The 19742-nt window shown below is 36.5% G+C and overlaps 1 protein-coding gene across 1 annotated transcript in view; it reads left to right on the top strand.

Annotated features, from left to right (window-relative positions):
* Window positions 1-799: 799 nt before the first annotated feature.
* Window positions 800-19742, top strand: part of LOC140987085 (DNA-directed RNA polymerase I subunit 2) — a 32555-nt gene continuing 13612 nt past the window's right edge. Inside the window, exons 1-20 of the mRNA XM_073455473.1 lie at window positions 800-1152; window positions 1869-1951; window positions 2044-2163; window positions 3246-3325; window positions 3422-3485; window positions 3642-3712; window positions 4420-4497; window positions 4569-4614; window positions 5067-5247; window positions 5324-5376; window positions 5620-5693; window positions 5940-6057; window positions 6864-6951; window positions 7695-7810; window positions 8396-8523; window positions 8662-8741; window positions 9347-9588; window positions 9660-9824; window positions 9970-10134; window positions 10271-10345. Coding sequence (XP_073311574.1) covers window positions 927-1152; window positions 1869-1951; window positions 2044-2163; window positions 3246-3325; window positions 3422-3485; window positions 3642-3712; window positions 4420-4497; window positions 4569-4614; window positions 5067-5247; window positions 5324-5376; window positions 5620-5693; window positions 5940-6057; window positions 6864-6951; window positions 7695-7810; window positions 8396-8523; window positions 8662-8741; window positions 9347-9588; window positions 9660-9824; window positions 9970-10134; window positions 10271-10345 — 2253 coding nt within the window. The 5' untranslated portion in view covers window positions 800-926. The remainder of the gene's footprint in view (window positions 1153-1868; window positions 1952-2043; window positions 2164-3245; window positions 3326-3421; window positions 3486-3641; window positions 3713-4419; window positions 4498-4568; window positions 4615-5066; window positions 5248-5323; window positions 5377-5619; window positions 5694-5939; window positions 6058-6863; window positions 6952-7694; window positions 7811-8395; window positions 8524-8661; window positions 8742-9346; window positions 9589-9659; window positions 9825-9969; window positions 10135-10270; window positions 10346-19742) is intronic.

Genomic DNA, 19742 nt, shown 5'->3' with positions numbered 1-19742 from the left:
GCTTTTAAAATTTGTTTTCAATCGTTTTTAGGCGGTTGAAAGTTTTTTTTGAACGGTTAGAAATATGAACCACTTTGAAAAGTGTGGAAAACGGTTCAAAATTTCCAATGATAGCTTCAACTGGTTGGCTGGCTTGTTAACAAGAAACGATTTGAAATGTAAGTGCTCGCAGAAAGTAAAGACACATGAGTTTTATGGATGTTCGGAGATAAAACTCCTACGTCACCCCATCTTCCTCTTTAGGAAGGATTCAACTAAAAGATTTTGGCTTTACAAACTTATTGCAACGACCCACTCCAATCAGAACTTATCACACTGTCTGTTTTGGAACTCTTAGTGATGAATTTACACTTCTGGATTTTAAAAACCCTCGGTTCACCAGACAATACATCAATCAAATAACCAAAATGTTACTGATAAAAAAAAACTGTATGTTTTGAGTAGCACAAAATTGATCCTTGAATGATCAGATATCTTTCTGCTGAGTGTATGCTTGATGAACGGTGAAATATATGAACTTTAAGTGCGCTCAGATCTTTGAGTATGTAAGCTTTAGTATTGGTTCAATCGCGTGGTGGAAAAGCTTAAAATGATCGAACTTTTTTCTGCATTCTTCAACTTTTCTTTTATAAGATATCATCCCAACGCTCGGAAAAGATGAATAAAAAAAATACAAATCTTGATAATAACTATTATATATATATATATATTTATTTATTTTCGGGGAAAATAGTTATTTTATATGTTTATTTTCTTTAATTTTCGTGAGAAATAATTACATATATTTTATTTTTATGACAAACAAAAGAACCAGCCTCTTCCTCAAACCCTAAACCCTGAGCCGGCTCTCTGTTTTATCAAATCGAATTCTACACAAGGCGCCTTCCATAATTGTACGTATTTGGGGGTCAAAATCTGATCTTTCTATGGCGAGCGACAGCTCCCAAAAGAATGTTCTGAATGTGAAAGACGCCGACAAGAAGTGGCGGCGGCCGCACCTGGCGGAGGAAAAGGATTATGCGGCATTAGGAGAGCTTTTTAAGCATCATATTGATTCATTTAACTACATGATGGAACACGGGCTCGAGACCATGTTGATGAATATCAAGCCAGTCGAAGTGTTTGATTCCTTCACCAAGCTCAAGCTAAGAAATATCCTTCAATCTTGATGAATTGTGTTAAAGAACTAATCTTTTGTTATTTTCTGCGTATTAATTGTTTCTAGCATTAACTGAATTAATTTATATTCAGAACAATCTAGCACTGTGTGTGCTAAATTCAGATTTTTGGGGCAAGTTCGCGTTCTTTTCCTAGTGAAAGCTCGGAAAAATGCGCATGGTTTTTTCTTATCTTGTTTCTAGTTTTCTACCATGCAGGGGTTTTCAGAAAATGAATTATAGTCCCTTTAAATTTTCGAATTTTGTGTTGACAAAATTCCATTTGATATTTTACCCCAAGGTTGTTTTTTTATTTATTTTTTTCTATGTAAATACTTAAAAAATAATGCAGTTGAGGGATGAGTTTTTATTGATTGCTGTGTTTGGTAGTTATATGTGCACAGATTATTAGGACATCAATTGAATGGAATAAAGCTTGAAATTGTTTAATTCGACAACAGTTTTTTTCATCCTTTTTTATTTGTTAAGTAGCATGATAAAACTGGATAATTTATGAAAATTAATTGATTCATAGTTTTTGGTTCCAACATTTTAAGGCCGAAAGTGTGAAACATATGAAGTGATTTTGGGTTATCACATAATTTTATGATACATATTGTTCTGAAAGTCTCTCTATCTCATGTGTACTCCTATTTTACCGTTGTACTTGAAGTTTAATTAATAGAAGTTGATTCTTAACCAGTGGCATACTCTGGTTCGGAAAACCTCAAATATTTCCCCCTCAGAAAGAACGCCTTTCAAGACAGATGGCTGATGCTTTATACCCTTTTGAGGTACAACTTTTTGGGTATCAACTTACATATTTAGATACAGCTACTATATGAATGCAAAATACTAATGACATCTTTGTGCATTTTCGGAGCAGTGTAGACAAGCTAAACTCTCATATTCAGGGAGGTTCATGATGGACATATACTTCCAATATGATGATGGAGTCTCTGTCAGAGAAGGATATAATTTTGGGCAGTTTCCAATTATGTTGAAGGTTAGTGATTAGCATTTGATCTCTAGCATATTTTACATTCCTCTCATAAAAGTCTTAAGGATGGTTTCTTTCTTTGATTGCATGTCAAGCTTGATGCATTATCAAAATATATTTTAGGATATGGTCATCACCAGAATGATGGGCCGCCTAAGTAAACTTTAACGTTATTATTTGTTATTTTCAAATTTGAGAAGATGTGAGAGGATCAGGGGAAGGGTATTGACCCCGTAATTATTATTCGGTTTTATATGGTATATGTTTCATCAATGGCCTACTTTTCTCTCTTTTTTTTTATTTACTTTTTAGAGTTATATTTAAAGTGCCATGGTCCATTTTTATGAATTGTAAATCTCATTATTAATGGATTACCATGTTTTTGTGAAGTGATGTAGGACCTGATGCAAGAAAGAAACAAATGGATTATCGAGTTTTTAAAAAAATGGAGTGGGACCTGATGACAGAATGATTCTTTCAAGTGTTCTTAGTGGCATTGACACTTGATAAGAAAAGTTACCTTTGTATAGGAACTTCCCAAGCTAAAGACTATTCGATGGGAATAATGAGAAGATATACATTTTGGGAAACTACTTTTGTAATTGCTTTTTATTAACTTCATAAGACATTGAAAAATTCACCTGAAATAGAGCCGCATAGTATCCAGTAAAAATGACCTGATCTTGCACCTTAACTTTTAGAGCTCAAAAGGCTTTTATTTATCTTCTTGGTCATATTGCAAAATCTTTTGGTGCTTGAGCTGAGTGAATTTGCTAGATGAAAATAAGTGAACTCTGGAAGTCTTGTATTCCATGTCTTTCATGGAGTATTATTTCATTTATTTTAAATTTGTGTTCGTATTTCCTTTCAACTTTGGAAAGGTTCTGTGGTTCATGTACTGCTATCCATGTGAACTTATCAAAATAATTTGGTTGAGAATCAAATATTTGATATCAAGTAGTCCGTCCAACTTCAACTTTCTAAGAACTGTAGGATATGATCTTTAGCTATGTAAATATTCATTGAGTTTGTTTAGATTGTGTCGGGTTGTTTTTTGACATCGGATATGTTGCATTTCTTCTGTTTAGTCCAATCTCTGTCATCTAAAAGCCGCAAATGATCAAAAAAAATTAGTTGCACTCAAAGAAGAGCCGTCAGAAATGGGTGGGTAAGTAAGCTAATTAGTTCTCTCTCTCTAACGGGTTCGTAAGACATCATGAAATTCTATGTTTATTTACCAATGCTCACATCTATGTTTTCTTAGATACTTCATCTTAAATGGGCTGGAGAGAGTCATGCGACTTCTTATTTTGCCAAAACAGAACTATGTAAGTACCTTTTCTTTTCGTACATGATCTTTAAATTAGTTCCCTGTGTCTTCATAACGGGAAATTTGGGATGTTAGATATTCATTTTACCAATATAAATGATGCGACCATGTATAGGATCCATTTTTCTTATCCAATAATTTGTTACTTTTCTAGCCTATGAGCACGGTGCGAAACTCATTTCGTGAACGCCGTGAAGGATATACCGATAAAGCCGTTATGATAAGGTGTTGTTTCTTTCTCATCTCACAGTTTGTTTATGGTTTGAATCGTGCCATTGCCTTTACGTTGATCAAATATTTTTTCACAGTTTGACTGGTGATGAAGTTTTTACATTTATAAAATATTGTGTCACATTGATTACTTGGAGACCTTCTTGCAGGATTCTTCATTATCTGATGTTTCATGTATGATTGTCCCCAAACTTTACAAACAATGGCTGAGAGAAGTATCTTGAAAGGTCTACAAAGTTGGCATTCTACACAGTCAAGATTCTTCCAGTCATTGTTTATGTGTTCCTTTTCATTTTGATAAGAAACTAAATAACTAAAGTTGAATTATGGATCAGATATCCTACTGAGCAATCTTTCGAACACAGTAATGGCAAACCATTTAAATACCTAGTCTTAACACAAATGAAATACTTAATCATTGTTGTAGGCAAAGATATGTTTTCTTGCAGTTAATCATGAACTAAATGGATATTCTGGAACAAATGTGATTTACTGCAATGGTACTCTTTTGCAATGATTCATACTCTTTAATTTTGCGTATTGACCTACATATAGTCATCATAATCTATTTAAACTAATTTAGAAGGATCGTGCCTGTACTCGTTTTTCTCAGCATCTAATTAATTTGCTTCATACTTGCATTTGGCACATGGCTATGTATAATTTCTGTTTGCGATAATGTTTTTGTTTTTAGCATGCAGATGTGTTAGAGAAGATCAGTCAGCTGTGACGGTTAAATTGTACTACCTTAATAACGGGAGTGCACGACTTGGATTCTGGTGAGAATCTTATATACTGGACATTGGCCTCAATGGTGAAAATGTTGAAATATCACTCTTTTGTTTTTTAGGATACAAGGGAGGGAATATTTGCTTCCTGTTGGAATCATATTAAAGGTACAATGACTTCTCATTAGAGGATTGTTGTTGTTAAGTACTCTTGACGGTTTCTCTAAAGTGGTTTTATATGTTTTCAATTAGTTTAATTAACCAAAATATTGGGACATCTCTTTGTTATCTTGATTGCCACAATGTCCCATCTGTGAAAAATATGATGCTTAATAAATGTGTGGTCGTGTTGGAATTTGGAATTTGGATTGGTGTTATCATTTTAAATGATTGGTTAGTAAGCTTTGGATCAATAAGATCTGGATTAGGGTTTGGGAGCACAAAATCGAGATAGGATGAAGTTATGTTGAGTGGTATAAAATAAAAAAGAGTAGGGGAAAAATTCTACTGCTGAAATTAAGTCTTAAGTTCAAGCATGTTGGAAAGTTTGACAACTATGAGTTTTATGTCTGGGATTTTGCGAAGTACATTTGACTTTCTCTCTCTCACCCCCTCTCAAGGCTCTAACAGACACAACTGATCGTGAAATCTATACGAGTTTAACATGCTGCTACAATGAGAAGTATGATCGGGTAAAGGGATCTGTTGGCACTCAGCTTGTTGGTGAAAGAGCTAAAATTATCTTGGATGAACTTCAGAACTTGTCTCTTTTTACCCGTACTCAGTGCCTTCAACATATTGGTACTAATTACCTCAATAATCATTGGAGTTTTAAAGTGCTAATTGATGGAATGTACTGAATATTTTAATTTTGCAGGGGAGCATTTCCAACCTGTTATGATGGGGCTTGAAAAAGAAAGCTACACAGTTGTAAGTTGACATCCCTTTGTGAATTATACTGATGTATCACTTGTGAATTGCTTATATAGAATGCATTCAGCTACAAAACTGTTGGCATATTCCATAGCATATCCTACTGGGACTGCAATCTTCAATTTCTTTATTAAAAATTGAAATGAGAAACACCATAATCCAAAAACCTTTCCTTCACTGATCTCGGTATAAGTGATTCTCAATTTCTAACCATATGAATCTTGTTACTTTCTTTTTCAGGTTGGCAATGCTGTTTTAAAATATTACATATTTGTTCATCTGGATGATAATCTGGACAAATTCAATCTACTCATGTTAGTGTTGTTATTTTGTTTTTCTTATAGCCACATTAAATTAATTTTATAATTATGTATGTTATTTTATTTCTAACCAATTCACACATAATTCAGATTCATGCTGCAGAAATTGTTTTCTTATAGCCACGTTAAATTAATGTTAAGTGATCATTAGTTGTCTACTTTGTATCTCTGGTGATATTTTTAAGTTCCATATAAATTATGTATGTTATTCTGTTTCTAACCAATTCACATGTAATTCAGATTCATGCTGCAGAAATTGTTTTCTTTCATAGATCAGAGTTCTTTACAGGACAACCCAGATTCCTTACAAAACCAAGAAGTTCTATTGCCTGGCCACTTAATTACTATTTATCTCAAGGTATGCCCTATGATACTTCGTTCTTTGAAGGTGATGCAGTTGGTTAACTCAACTTTCATCTATTGTGGTCCTTGATGCATGTGCTCCAAAAGGCCTTGCCCAGATTTAAAACACATGGAATTGTGTATTATGACATATTCTGTCTGACCTGTATTGGTTGAATTTTGCTGCATGAATAATGTTTAGTTTATATTTGACTCCATGGTTTCACTGAAAGAAAGACTTATTTTATGTGTAGATGTAAGTTTACAAATATTGTTATGAATTAAAATCTTGCCAGAGTAGTAGTCATAATACTCAATGAAGATTTGTTGATGGATCTAGTTTAGATTTTTCATTGTGAACAACTTTTCATTTCTGTGGGAAGAAATTAGAAATTTTGTTAAAGCTAATTTATGCTTCACTACATGATGCAGTAGTTGTAATCCAATGTTCCACTTTTTGTTGTGGGGGTTAAATGGGCATAAGACCTTTGTTCTGGGAAAAAAATTGCATGTTTGCAGGTTCAAATATTTGTCTTAAGAAACTCTGCTTTGGTTATTACCTACCTTTCTTTTTAACTACACCTAAAGCAGAAAACTTGAGGGCTTTATATCAAATTGGAATGCTTCCTTCACATGATTTTTTTCTCAATATGTCTGATTTCCCTGCTTATTTGCTGGTGATATCTGAAATGACCGCATTTTTATGATTCGTCTGTAGTTTATAAGTGAACTGATTGTGCGCTTAAACCTGCACATGCTGTTCTGGAATTTCATTTTGTAGACTGCAGAATGAGGATATTTATTTATTTTTTTACATTTCAGGAAAGATTACAAGACTGGTTAGTCAAGGTTAAACGGCTTCTTCAAGATGAAGTTGACAATAAAACAAAGAAGTTTGAGTTGAGCAGTTGTATGCGTTATTTTCCATTTTATATTACTTGATTTGTTGTTTTTAATATTTTTTGTCGTCGCATAGGTAATATTATTATTACAGAATGTTAACTTGTATAATATTTATTTTCTTCTCCTGCTGTTTTTGAACAATTTTATAGTTTTGTCTAGTTTGATTTGTTTGGTCTTTTTGTTGTTTACATGGTTATTCTAGTACACTGTTTTTTTAACCTTTTTTTACCTTTTTTCTGTCCTCACAACAGTAGTTATATTTGTGGTTAAAATTTCTTTCCTACAGCAACATCTAATTTTATGATGTTCGACAATTACTTGCTTTTTCCAGAATACAGAATGTGTTTTGAAACCTGTACAATTGTTTTTTTGTTGTATGATGCACTGATACTTTAGTTGTAGGATTAAAGGTTGTGTGGCCACTTGCACTGGAAATCAGATTTTTGTTTAACTTGATATGGATCTAGGATTCAGACATACAATGTTTTAGTATCCGTGATTTCTATTCTTTACATAGCATTTTGCTGGCAATCTCCAGAAGCAAGTGTTGGTTCTCACCTTTCCTTGCAAGCAGATGGCATTACATTTATGCTCTAGAATGTGGTCTAAGATAATAATATCCACGACTTAAATTTTGTATCCTAGTCAAGAATTTTTATTGAATCAATGCTCAAATTTCTAGGAAAAACTGGCTTGTGGTAAGTAAAACATGAGACTGGTTTAACTTTTTGTGCTTTTTTTTAATGACAGTGGCAGATGTCAAGAAAGTTATTGAGAAAAATTCTCCGCGGCAGATTGGGGCAATTGTTGAAAATTTGTTAAAGACGGGAAGATTGGTCACACAAACGGGTTTGGACTTGCAACAGGTATAGATACTGGGATTCTTTTTTCATTGTTGCAGGCATCTACATCCTAAACATAGTAGGCTGTATTTGGGATATATTGTGTTCGAGAACTTATGTAGCACGGATACTCCTAATTTTTTTTTTTGAATTATTGGATGCTACACGCCAATATGCGTGTCGGATACGGCAAAATCCGTATCGTTGACTGTTTGTAGGTTTGACTAGTCGGATCTGTCTTGAACACGACGATGATATACCATGGATACGGCCGAGATATGCTTTGGCACAATCGCAAATAATTAAAAGTTTTAGGAGTTAAATTGAAACAAATTGAATTTTTGAGGACTAATTAAAAAATAATTTAGTAAGGATATGGGCATATAAACCCTATGCCTAATCCGATCGTTTCCAGTTTCCTGCTCTGAGTGCTTTCATCTCGATCATCACTCCCCAGTCCTCCCTTTTCAAAAATATTTGGGATATTATGACATCTCTCTTTCTGCTAAACTGAAGCGATTTTTCCCTTTTCTTACACTGTTTCTTGATGGAGATGCTATCAAGCGTACCTTTGTTAACTTTCTTATGCTTTTGGGTTATGTTTTCTAGAGAGCTGGGATGACTGTTCAAGCAGAAAGATTGAATTTTCTGCGTTTCCTTTCGCACTTTCGAGCTGTCCATCGAGGTGCTTCATTTGCTGGTCTCCGTACCACAAGTGTTCGAAAGTTGTTACCCGAGTATGATAAATTATCTATTTTTAAGACACTTGAGGCATTTCTTAGTTTAAGTTGGTTTTTCTTCTATGCCATGTAGTTTATTTCCTGTTGTTTCCTGTCTTCACAACCTCATATCTTTTATGTTGGATCTTTTTGCAGATCCTGGGGATTTTTATGCCCTGTTCACACTCCTGATGGGGAGCCATGTGGGCTTTTAAACCATATGACTGCTGCTTGCCGTAAGAATTTCTCTGTAAAATTTGCGTCTCAGACCTTTGATATGTGATATAATTTGTTTTGTCTTGTAGGTTTTTTAAATTACCTTCAATGCCCATACTCTTCATCAAGCCATAAATTCCAAATCTGTAATATTTTTTAATTGAATTTCATTTTTATTATGAACTACTTGCTTTATGTTGCCTTACAACAGAGGCTGCAATATTTATGTGTGAAATTTCGAGTTAAAAAAATCTCTCATCTTGAATGATTATCATTGTTGAATAGCAGATGATGGAGAGAGGGGAGTCTTGTGACTGTAGGCAATGGGAAAAAAGGAAGAAAAGAGCTTGATTGGACCAATTCAAGTTGTGCGAGTCATTTTAAGAAAACTACTAGTGCTAGGAGGATGTTGCTAAACTTGTTTTGGGATGTAATAGTGGATAGAAAATAATTTAGTGAGGAAGATAAAGTCCTAGGATCCTTTAAATTTTTCTACATTTTTCTCTTTTTGATATATTAATCAATACCCTACTGGAATCCTGGATGACACAGTCAGTTCTCTAGACATAGCACTTTTCCAGACTGGCCTGAGCTACTATTATTTTTTTGGTTACCTTTTTGACAGGTATAACTTCATATTATGATGCTAAGGGGGGTGTAAAGGACTTTCTAAAAATTCGAATGTCGATTTTAAAGGTTTTGGTGAGCATTGGAATGACTCCGTCACTCCCAAAGTTTGTGCAAGCAGGTCCTCCTGAAGTTCTTCATGTTATTTTAGATGGCCGGGTGGTTGGTTCTATTCCATCCGATATTGTAGAGAAGGCTGTCTCATATCTGCGCCAGTTAAAGGTTTCAGGAGTGCCTGAGGTGTGCGTTTATCCTTTATTCTGTTGAACAATTTATAGGTGTTAGCCCTGACTTTTTGTCAGCATCCACAGATACCCGAGGATCTTGAGGTGGGCTATATTCCTCTTAGCATGGGTGGGGCATACCCTGGTTTATACCTGTTCACTTCTGCTTCCAGATTTGTTCGACCTGTACGGAACATCCATATTTCTCCTGACAAGAGTAATAACATCGAGCTCATTGGACCATTTGAGCAGGTGAGCTTTATTCTGATCGTATTTCATTTTCTGTTTTTTCTATTTAAAAATGATGCGGTTTGATCGTTTTATATGTTATGTTTTCTTATACGCATCGACTGCAATTCTCTAGCTGCAAGCTTCTTATTGAAGAATACATATGCAGGTATACATGGAAATAAGTTGTCCTGATGGTGGAGATGGTGGCAGAAAGGATGTATTTCCTGCTACTCATGAAGAAATTCATCCAACTGGAATGATGAGTGTTGTGGCGAATCTCACACCTTGGTCTGATCATAATCAGAGTCCTAGAAATATGTATCAGTGTCAGGTATTCTTTTGCTGCTTATTTATGGACAAAGTGTCAGGTCTTTGTTCTGCTACTTTCTTATGGACAAATCACATCACTTTCCTTGCTGTGTTCAAAAGGTTGGGATTTTGAGTTTCTTGTCATTACCTTATTATAGATGGGAAAACAGACGATGGGTTTCTCTTGTCAAGCTATAAATTCCCGTGCTGATCAGAAGCTCTATCATCTCCAGGTTTGTGTGCCATCTTTCTATTTTCGAAGAGCTCTTTTGACTACCAACTTTTACTGATCTGTTACTTTTGATGAGAAATCCTGGAATTTGAAAACATCAGAAATTAATGATGCGATGTTTAAATTGGTATACATTGAATTGGAAATGAAATGCGAGAATCGGTTGCAGTTTAAGTTGTATTGGAAAATAAATTTTGCGGAGAAAATAGACTCGGAGATTTGTGTGGGAAATTTCATTGCGTTGGCAGGAAAATTCAAATTGTAATATATGGAAAAAATTGGAAACTAAAGGTTTTCTTACAAAGAGTTGTGTGGAATAAAATTAAAACACCCGTGCAGTATGCGACCAAAGTAAACTGTGCTTGGGAGATTTGCTCTATTAGCATATGGAGAGCAATGATAAAATAATATAACGTGTGGAGGTCATGTATATATTTATTATTTAAAGATATATGTTATATAAATTATGGTTTGTCCTTTTATTTAATTATCTTGGATGATGAAGAGTAATTTTTCGTATTAAGTGGAGAAATTTAAGGATGAAAATTTTCTACTTTAAATAGTTGTATCTAACGAAAGAAAATCAGGTCTAGAGATGCACACATAGACACGATATAGAGGCTGTTGGAAATACACTAGGTTGTTGAACAGAATGGAATAGATGTTTTCCATCCGTTGGTGCTTCACTTGTAAAGGAACGTGCACGTTCACATATTATTCATGCAAGGACAAGAATGAGTCATTTTTAGGGATGCACAGAAAATGAAAGGGATACTTCCTCAAACGTGCATCGCGTTTAAAAAAAAAGCGTACAACCACTGAACTACATCTTTTTCACTGAGAGACTAGAATAAGCCTGTTTATTGGGGTGTCATTCTTGATTTCTTGGGCAAGTGCTGCACGCCGTACCACTACTTTGGAGCTTTAAGAGCCCGGGCATCAAAATAATTCATAGGTAGCTGGGTAGTTGAGAGAGTTTTCGCTTGATTACCCTTTAACTTTCTTTCTTACTAGTAAAGATAATTTGTTAGGTTTTCTACTTGATCAGTCCCTCTTTTTTTTATCACAACTTTGTTTATGTGAAATTTTTGAACTTAGTATTTATGTACCAAGGAACATAAAAGATGAGTTGGCTTGTTAAACCTCAATATAATACAACGATAAAAAAATCATATTGTTAGTTCGAGAGGAAACAATTTTTTTATGTATGTGAATGAGGCCAACACCTCTATTTATACAAGAACGAACACTAATCTCTAGCCTTGACTACGGTTAAAGGAGAAAGGAAAATAAATCTTCTATACAATTTACAAGACTAATTACCACTAATTACAGCATAATTCTAGGAAGCCAATAATATACATTCCTAATTTATTAAATTTAAAATCCTTCTCTTATATTCCAACACTCCCCCAGAAGCCATAGAATATATATCTTTTAATCCCAACTTGGATATGATTCCTTGAAATGCTGTACCATCGAGTCCCTTGGTAATTATGTCAGCAAGTCGGTCCTTGGTCGAGATATAAGGGGTGCAAATCAGTCCACTATCCAGCTTCTCCTTTATGGAGTGTCTGTCTACCTCAATATGTTTTGTTCTATCATGTTGAATATGATTATGGGTGTAACGTCCTTACCCGAGCCACTATTAAACAGACTAATACGTATGCAAAATTAAAACTTAATAACAACAATTAAACAGCGGAAACTAAATAACTTAATCATTTTACAACCCAAACGAAAACAGACCAATAACAGTAGTGTTATACATTAATACAACCATAACGAAAACATAATTCTGAACGAGAAAACAATAAACCACATAAAATCTCCACTGGATCACCACCGAAAACCCAACTGCTCTAGCCACTGCCTTGGCCATCCGAACTGTCTAACCTAAGACCTGCCCTGTGGAATGGGGTGCCCAAAGATGAAAAACAAGGACGTGAGTGACATTCGCCCAATACGAGAATGTACGAGTATACAAACTGATATGATGGATGCGAAATGCAATATGCTCGTATATCAAGGATCAAGTCAAAAATTTTATGCTCAGTTTAGAGGCGCCTGAGTGTGTAGTCTCTGATCTGCCCTAGGCATGTTTTGGCTCCCACACTCATCATCAAGACGTGGACCTACAATGTCAAGATCATTAGAACCCGCGAGTCCCGTCGGACACTGTAGCTCTCGATGCCCCATCGTCCACAATACAGAATAGGGCTGAGCGGCCCCAACAAACGAGGTATATCTCAAAACATATCATGCTCAACATGATATGTCATACATAATATGCCAAAGTAGTAAAACATGTATCATGCAGCAGATAAATATGCAGCATATAAGTGTGTATACTACGCTTGGATTTCTAAATCAGTACATCACGTATCTCACTAAAACAATATGACAAAGTTTAGTCGGCTGAACCTAGACAATACTAACATAATGAAATCACTAACAAACCATATTCTGAGTTACCAAACATGCTACAAAGTTATCTATAATGATCCTTAAATCACTATTTAAGGCTTTAAGATTATACCTGCGTCCGTCGTCAACCCACTGATGATGTCTCGATCTCAGTTCACCGACCCCTCCTCGAGTCAACACTAGCTCCGAAACTTCTCGACACCAAAGTGCTTTAGAAACTGGCTAGAAAACCTAAGGTATATGGCTAAAACTCTCTCTGAAAGATGCGGTGTAGGAAACAAAAGAAATCAGCTTCCATTTATATGCTGCATCCGGACTAGTTCAGAAAATCTGAATCTAACTTATCTGCCACGTGTCAGAATCTCATTTGTCTAGTTGGATTTCTCAGGATAATGTAATCTGAAGTAGATTGGGTTGTCCATTTTAAATTCGATGGATCCTAACAGCTTGATCCCGAATTGTCAATTCCTTAATAATGTTTAATTAACAACTCTTTAATTATATCTTAATCAGTACTTCATTCAAAATAAGTATTCGAATCATTACAATAGACTATGTTGATTGTAAACTTATCGTCACATAATAATCTCATCGGCTCTTCCCATTTGATCTTCATGTCTTCTTAAGATTATTTTAATCCGTAGTAGCTCGCATGTTCTCAAAGTCATTGTTCTAAATTTCTGCCTCAGCACTCGATCTAGCAACTACGTTATGTTTCTTAATTCTCCATGTAATGAGATTTCCTTCAAGGAAAGTACAATAGCCAGAGGTTGATTTTTTATCAATAAGTGAGCCACATAATCAGCATCGGTATAAATTCGAACGTCAATCGCCCATTTCTCTTGAACAAGATATCTTTACCAGGATTCTCTTTGAGATGGTGTGGTATACTGTTACTTGCTTGGAAATGAACCTCTTTTGGATTTTGCATAAATTGGCTTACAACACTGACATCAAATGCAATATCTGGTCGAGTATGAGCCAGATATATGAGCTTCCCTACCAACCTCAGATACATCTCTTTGTCCACAATTAGATATTCATTACCCCACCAAGTTTGTGAGCTGGGGCAATCGGCGTAGATGCTGGTTTACATGCCAACTTTTCTGTTTCTCTCATGAGACCAGTGACATACTTTTGTTGTAAAATGAGAATTCCTTCACTGAACTGTGCTACTTCGATTCCCAAGAAATATTTGAGCGTACCAAGCTCTTTTATATCAAACTACTTGGTTAGACATATGCATTCTTTTTCCTTCTTCTCATTACCTGTCACAATTATATCATCAACATGCACCAAGAGAACCGTCACTCGCCCTGAATCTGAGTGCCTGATAAAGAGAGTGATCACCTTGACTTTGTTTATATCCTGAGGCTAACATCATTTTGGAAAATCTTCCAAACCAGGCTCCAGACAATTGTTTGAGACCATACAGTGCCTTTTTTAAAATGCAAACCTTGTTATTCTTTGTATTCCCTTTGAATCCCGGAGGAAGTTCCATATAAATCTACTCTTCAAATTCTCAATGAAGAAACACATTTTTCGTATCAAACTTGAAACGACGCTCGCTTACTACTTTAAATATGTGGAAAATAAAATTTTTTCTATCCAATTAAATTCATAACTCTTTACTTTTAAACTCAATAAAAACCTACACATCATTTTCGAAAATTCCAAACAAATAAGTTTAAAATTCGAAACTAAAAAAATTTAAACAATTCAAATTCTGAATATTTTGAGGCGAAAAAATGATCCACTTCGACATCTATAAAATATTTTAAAACATCTAAAGAAATAATTTGTTTCCCAACCAAAATGCAATAAAATAAATCAGATTATTAAATCAGTTTTAACATGCATAAAGCTCATAAACTGCAAGGCCATCGGGTGTGCACTACCTACGGTCCGAGCTTGCTCACTGGTTTGTACTCTAACTAACAAACCAGTCCTTAGCTTTGTGGATGTTGTCACCAGCAGCGTCAATTAACTTATCCAATGGGATGTCCGTTTTAGAAGGAATTTTAATGAGAGAGAAGAGAGTGAGTTCACAGTTCTTTTAGGAGTCCTACAAGACGTTTGTTTGGAGTGGGGTGTTGAGGACTATAGAAGTTGGTTGGGGGGCTCATCAGGGTTGTTTTCTGTTAAATCCTTTTATAATTCCTTTTTCCGACCTCTATTTCTAATTCATTCACATACTGTCACAACATTTGGAAAGTATCTGTCCCACCGAAGGTTCAAGTTTTTTCGTTGATTGTGGCTTTGGGGAAGTTACAAACTTGCGACTCTGTGCAAAAAAGATGGCCGGCTTGTGTCTTATGCCCGCCATGGTGTTGTTTGTGTTGAAGAAAAGAGGAAAGTCAGGATCATTTACTACTACATTGTTCATTTTCATCCAACATTTGGCTAAAGGCATTAAAAGAGGTGGATTTGGTGTGGGCATTCCCGGAAAAAGCACTAGATATGTTTATTATGGAACCGAGTTTGCAAACAAGGAGACATCTTAGGTTCTGGTATATGATTGTTCATTGTATATTCTGGTCCATTTGGTTGGAAAGGAATACAATAATTTTTGAAGAGAAGTCGGAGTCAGTCGATGAAGTTTGGGATAAAATAAAATTCAGAGTTGCGAGTTGGTCGACGATAGTGCCAGAATATAAACATCTTTGTATCTCAGATTGTGTTAGGGATTGGAAATTTGCGTGGTCATGATTATGACATTGTAATTTTTCTTTTATTTACTTTATGGCGCGAATTTCTTATCCGCTTAATGTGGGGACCCGGGCTCTAACTCAATTCGTTTGGGGATTAGTTGGATCTTTGCTGGAAAAATGTGGGTCAAAATTTTGCTTTTAACATTAAATCAAATGTATAAATGAAGCATGGAACTATTCTTTATTCGATTAAACAAACATAATGTACATACAAGTCTGTTTTAGTACAATCATATACTAGTGTTCAGAAAATCCAGTACACGTCAAGTACAAAACAAGTAGTAATCTGCTATGCCCGAAATCACCACAATATCTTGATCTCTCATCTTGCTCGCGACCCTGATCCTGTCCCACCTGTTGTTATGTACACATACAGACACAACAACAGCCGGAAACTCCGGTGAGAACAAATCCCAGTATAAAACATGTCTACATGCATGTCATGCAGGTAAATACAACATCATAACATATAAATCAGTAATTATGACACACTAGTGAATACAGATAAAACTCTTCTACTCTTATTCTTTGACTCGACTCATATCTAAGTCTAGGGATCCCGGTGTGAATAAGACGTAACAAGTCTCCCACCTACTCTCCCAATCGGGGTGGCGGTACGTCTTATTCCTAGACTTCGGTCATATCTGTATCGAATGTCTACAATCGGAGATGATCTGCTCCTATGCGTCGATACACCGAACGTCTAGTTTGACAATCTGTCAATGACTCCTATCTCAAATGCTTGAATATAAATCTATAAACAAGACATAATCATAATCAAACATAATTAAGAATCTAGTATGTGATTTTGGGAAACTCGTATCCAGTCTGAATCGAGTCATGTCTTCCCGTGTTCACATGAAGTATACCTTTCGTGTCGTAATCCCGGTCTGAACAAGTCGAAGTCTTGAAATCTTGATACAAATCAGTCAATACAAATCTGAAATGACATGTATAAAATGTCCCATGTCAACCTTTAACTCAAAGGAATACATATACGGATCAATATTCAATCTCGGTACATTCCGTCGGCATAACGGCGTAATCTTGCGATACCGGTCAACTCAAACATCAATAATCAATATCAATAACTCATAAGCAAGATTATATCATCCCAATTCTAATTCTAGCATATCAAAATCTATTTAATTACATCAATATATGCTGAAATTCACAACAATTGCATACGGTACCATTTCTTCGATCCGGTTGCGAATAAACGTTCCCAATAATCACAAGAACAATTAATAACAATCAAACTCTGATTTCCCCCAACATCAATATCTCAAATCATACAAGAACATAATAATACTTACATCCCCTTGAAGCTAGTAATGAGAGGAACACGAATCTAGCCTCGGATTCAAATTCGGTTGGCCGGATCTTGCGAAACCATCAATCTAAGCTAGGATGCACTTGTAGGAATTTTCTGAAACTTCTCTCGGTCCTTGCTGCTGAGATGGTGAGGGAATGAAACTAAATACACATTATATATGCATGGCTAGGACAAGTGGCTTATTTTTCATTCTGCACGTCTCGCGCATATGCGCGACCTCAACCGGCGCATATGCGCGAGACCTTCGGTCTCGGCATGTTGGCTGTTCTGCTGCTCGCGCATATGCGCCCACTCTTCTCGCGCATATGCGCGAGACCTACGGTCTCCGCATAATTCAATTCCAGCAACTCTCGCATATGCGCGTTGCTTCTCGCGCATATGCGCGAGGCCTTCGACCTCGGCACATGGAACTCGCGCATATGCGCGCCTCTCTACCGCGCATGTGCGCGATACATACGGGATTTCAACGCCTAACTCGTGCATGTCCCATTCTAATCGCGACTTGATCCATCCATAAGCGCTACAAGTCATAATCATTAATCTCATATTATCAACATAAAATTCTCGGTCATTACAATTCTCCCCCTCTAAGATATGATTTCGTCCCCGAAATCTCAGGCAATCAATCAAAGCGGGTATAAAAGCAAGATAATCAAGACTGAATAAATACTCACATCATACAAATAGTTCTGGATATTTCTGTCTCATCTCTGATTCTGTTTCCCAAGTCGCTTCTTCAATACCGTGACGACTCCACTGAACTTTCACTAATGGAATAGTCTTCGTTCTGAGCTGTTTCTCTTTCCGATCAAGAATCTGAATTGGCTGCTCAACGTAACTCAAAGTCTGATCTAGCTCGGCTTCTTCAGGTTGAATAACATGAGAACTATCTGGCATATATCTACGTAACATCGATACATGAAAGACGTCATGTATCCCAGATAGAGAAGGAGGAATGGCGAGTCGATAGGCACGATCTCCTATCTTCTCGAGAATCTCGTATGGACCGATGTATCGCGGAGGCAATTTCCCACGTTTGCCAAATCTGACAACGCCTCTGAAAGGAGAAATCTTCAAGAATACTCTGTCTCCCTGTTCAAATACTAACGGTCGACGTCTGATGTTCGCGTACTTCGCCTGTCTATCTTGTGCCATCTTCATTCGCTTCTGAATTATCTTCACTTTCTCTGTCATTTCACGAATCATATCTGGCCCTAAGTCTGGTACCTCTGAGATGTCATCCCAGTACAACGGAGATATGCACTTCTTCCCGTATAATGCCTCAAACGGTGCCATCTCGATGCTAGTCTGGTAGTTGTTGTTGTACGAGAATTCACAAAGAGCTAGTGAATCGTACCAAAATCTAGTACTACAGCTCTCAGCATATCTTCTAAAGTCTGGATAGTCCGCTCTGACTGTCCGTCTGTCTGGGGATGGTAAGCAGTACTCAAGTGTAATGTCGTACCTAAAGCCTGCTGCAAACTATGCCAGAAATGTGAAGTGAATCGTGGATCACGATCTGATACGATCGACTTCGGCACACCATGTAATCTGACTACTTCTCGAACATATATCTCGGCCATCTGATCATATCTGTATGTCATCTTGTACGGAATGAAGCATGCGGATTTGGTCAATCTATCTATCACAACCCAAATCGCATCGCAGCCTCGGGATGATCGTGGCAACTTCGTGATGAAATCCATGGAAATGTGATCCCATTTCCATTCAGGAATAGCTAAACTCTGAAGTAACCCTCCGGGCTTCTTTCTCTCGGCCTTCACCTGTTGGCAATTCAAGCACTTAGACACAAACTCTGCAATATCTGTCTTCATCTGTTTCCACCAGAATTGTGTTTTCAGATCATTGTACATCTTCCTGCCACCAGGATGAATACTGAACCGACCACAGTGCGCTTCTGATAATATCTGGTGCTTCAAATCTGAAATATCTGGCAATACAAGACGGTTATTCACGTACAAAACATGATCATGTACCTGATACTCAGAAATATGTCCTGATCTGACCATATCAATCGACTTCTGAACACTCTGATCCGTTCTTTGGGCCTCTTTGATGCGAACAATCAATTCTGGTTCACACTGAATAGTGCCAAGTCGCAACGGTCTACTATCTGTATCAAATGCTAATCCAGAAAAGCAACAATCTTCTATCATATTCGAAACACCTATCGTCGACAAGGATAAGGAACATACCTTTCGACTCAAAGCATCCGCTGCTGCATTCGACTTCCCTGGATAATACTTGATCTCGCAATCAAAGTCTTTCAGTAGATCAAGCCATCGTCGCTGACTCATATTCAACTCTGACTGAGAAAACAGATACTTCAGGCTTTTGTGATCAGAGTAGATCTCAAATTTCTCCCCATACAGATAGTGACGCTAGATCTTCAATGCAAAAACGATCGCCGCCAATTCAAGATCATGAATTGGGTATCGAGACTCGTGTGGCTTAAACTGTCTCGAAGCATAGGCAATAACATGCTGTCGCTGCATAAGAACACATCCTAACCCTCTGTGCGATGCATCGCAATATACAACGAAATCACCCGTACCTGAAGGTATCGTCAGGACTGGAGCACTGGTTAGTCGTCTCTTCAATTCTAATAAACTAGACTCACAATCTTCAGACCACACAAATGGAGTATTTTCTTCTGTGTCAACTTGGTAATCGGTTTCGCAATACTGGAGAAATCTTTAATAAATCGTCGATAGTAACCTGCTAAACCCATGAAACTGCGTATCTCTGGCACAGAGGTTGGTCTAGGCCAACTAATCACTGCCTCGACTTTGCTCGAATCAACAGAAATACCGTCTCCAGATATGATATGACCCAAGAAGACAACCTGTCTCAGCCAAAACTCACACTTTGACAGTTTAGCATACAGTTGCTCATTTCTTAAC

This window comes from Primulina huaijiensis, chromosome 11, assembly GCF_012295235.1.
Source record: "Primulina huaijiensis isolate GDHJ02 chromosome 11, ASM1229523v2, whole genome shotgun sequence".
Lineage (NCBI taxonomy): Eukaryota > Viridiplantae > Streptophyta > Magnoliopsida > Lamiales > Gesneriaceae > Primulina > Primulina huaijiensis.
This window is presented reverse-complemented; position numbering and strand designations above follow the sequence as displayed.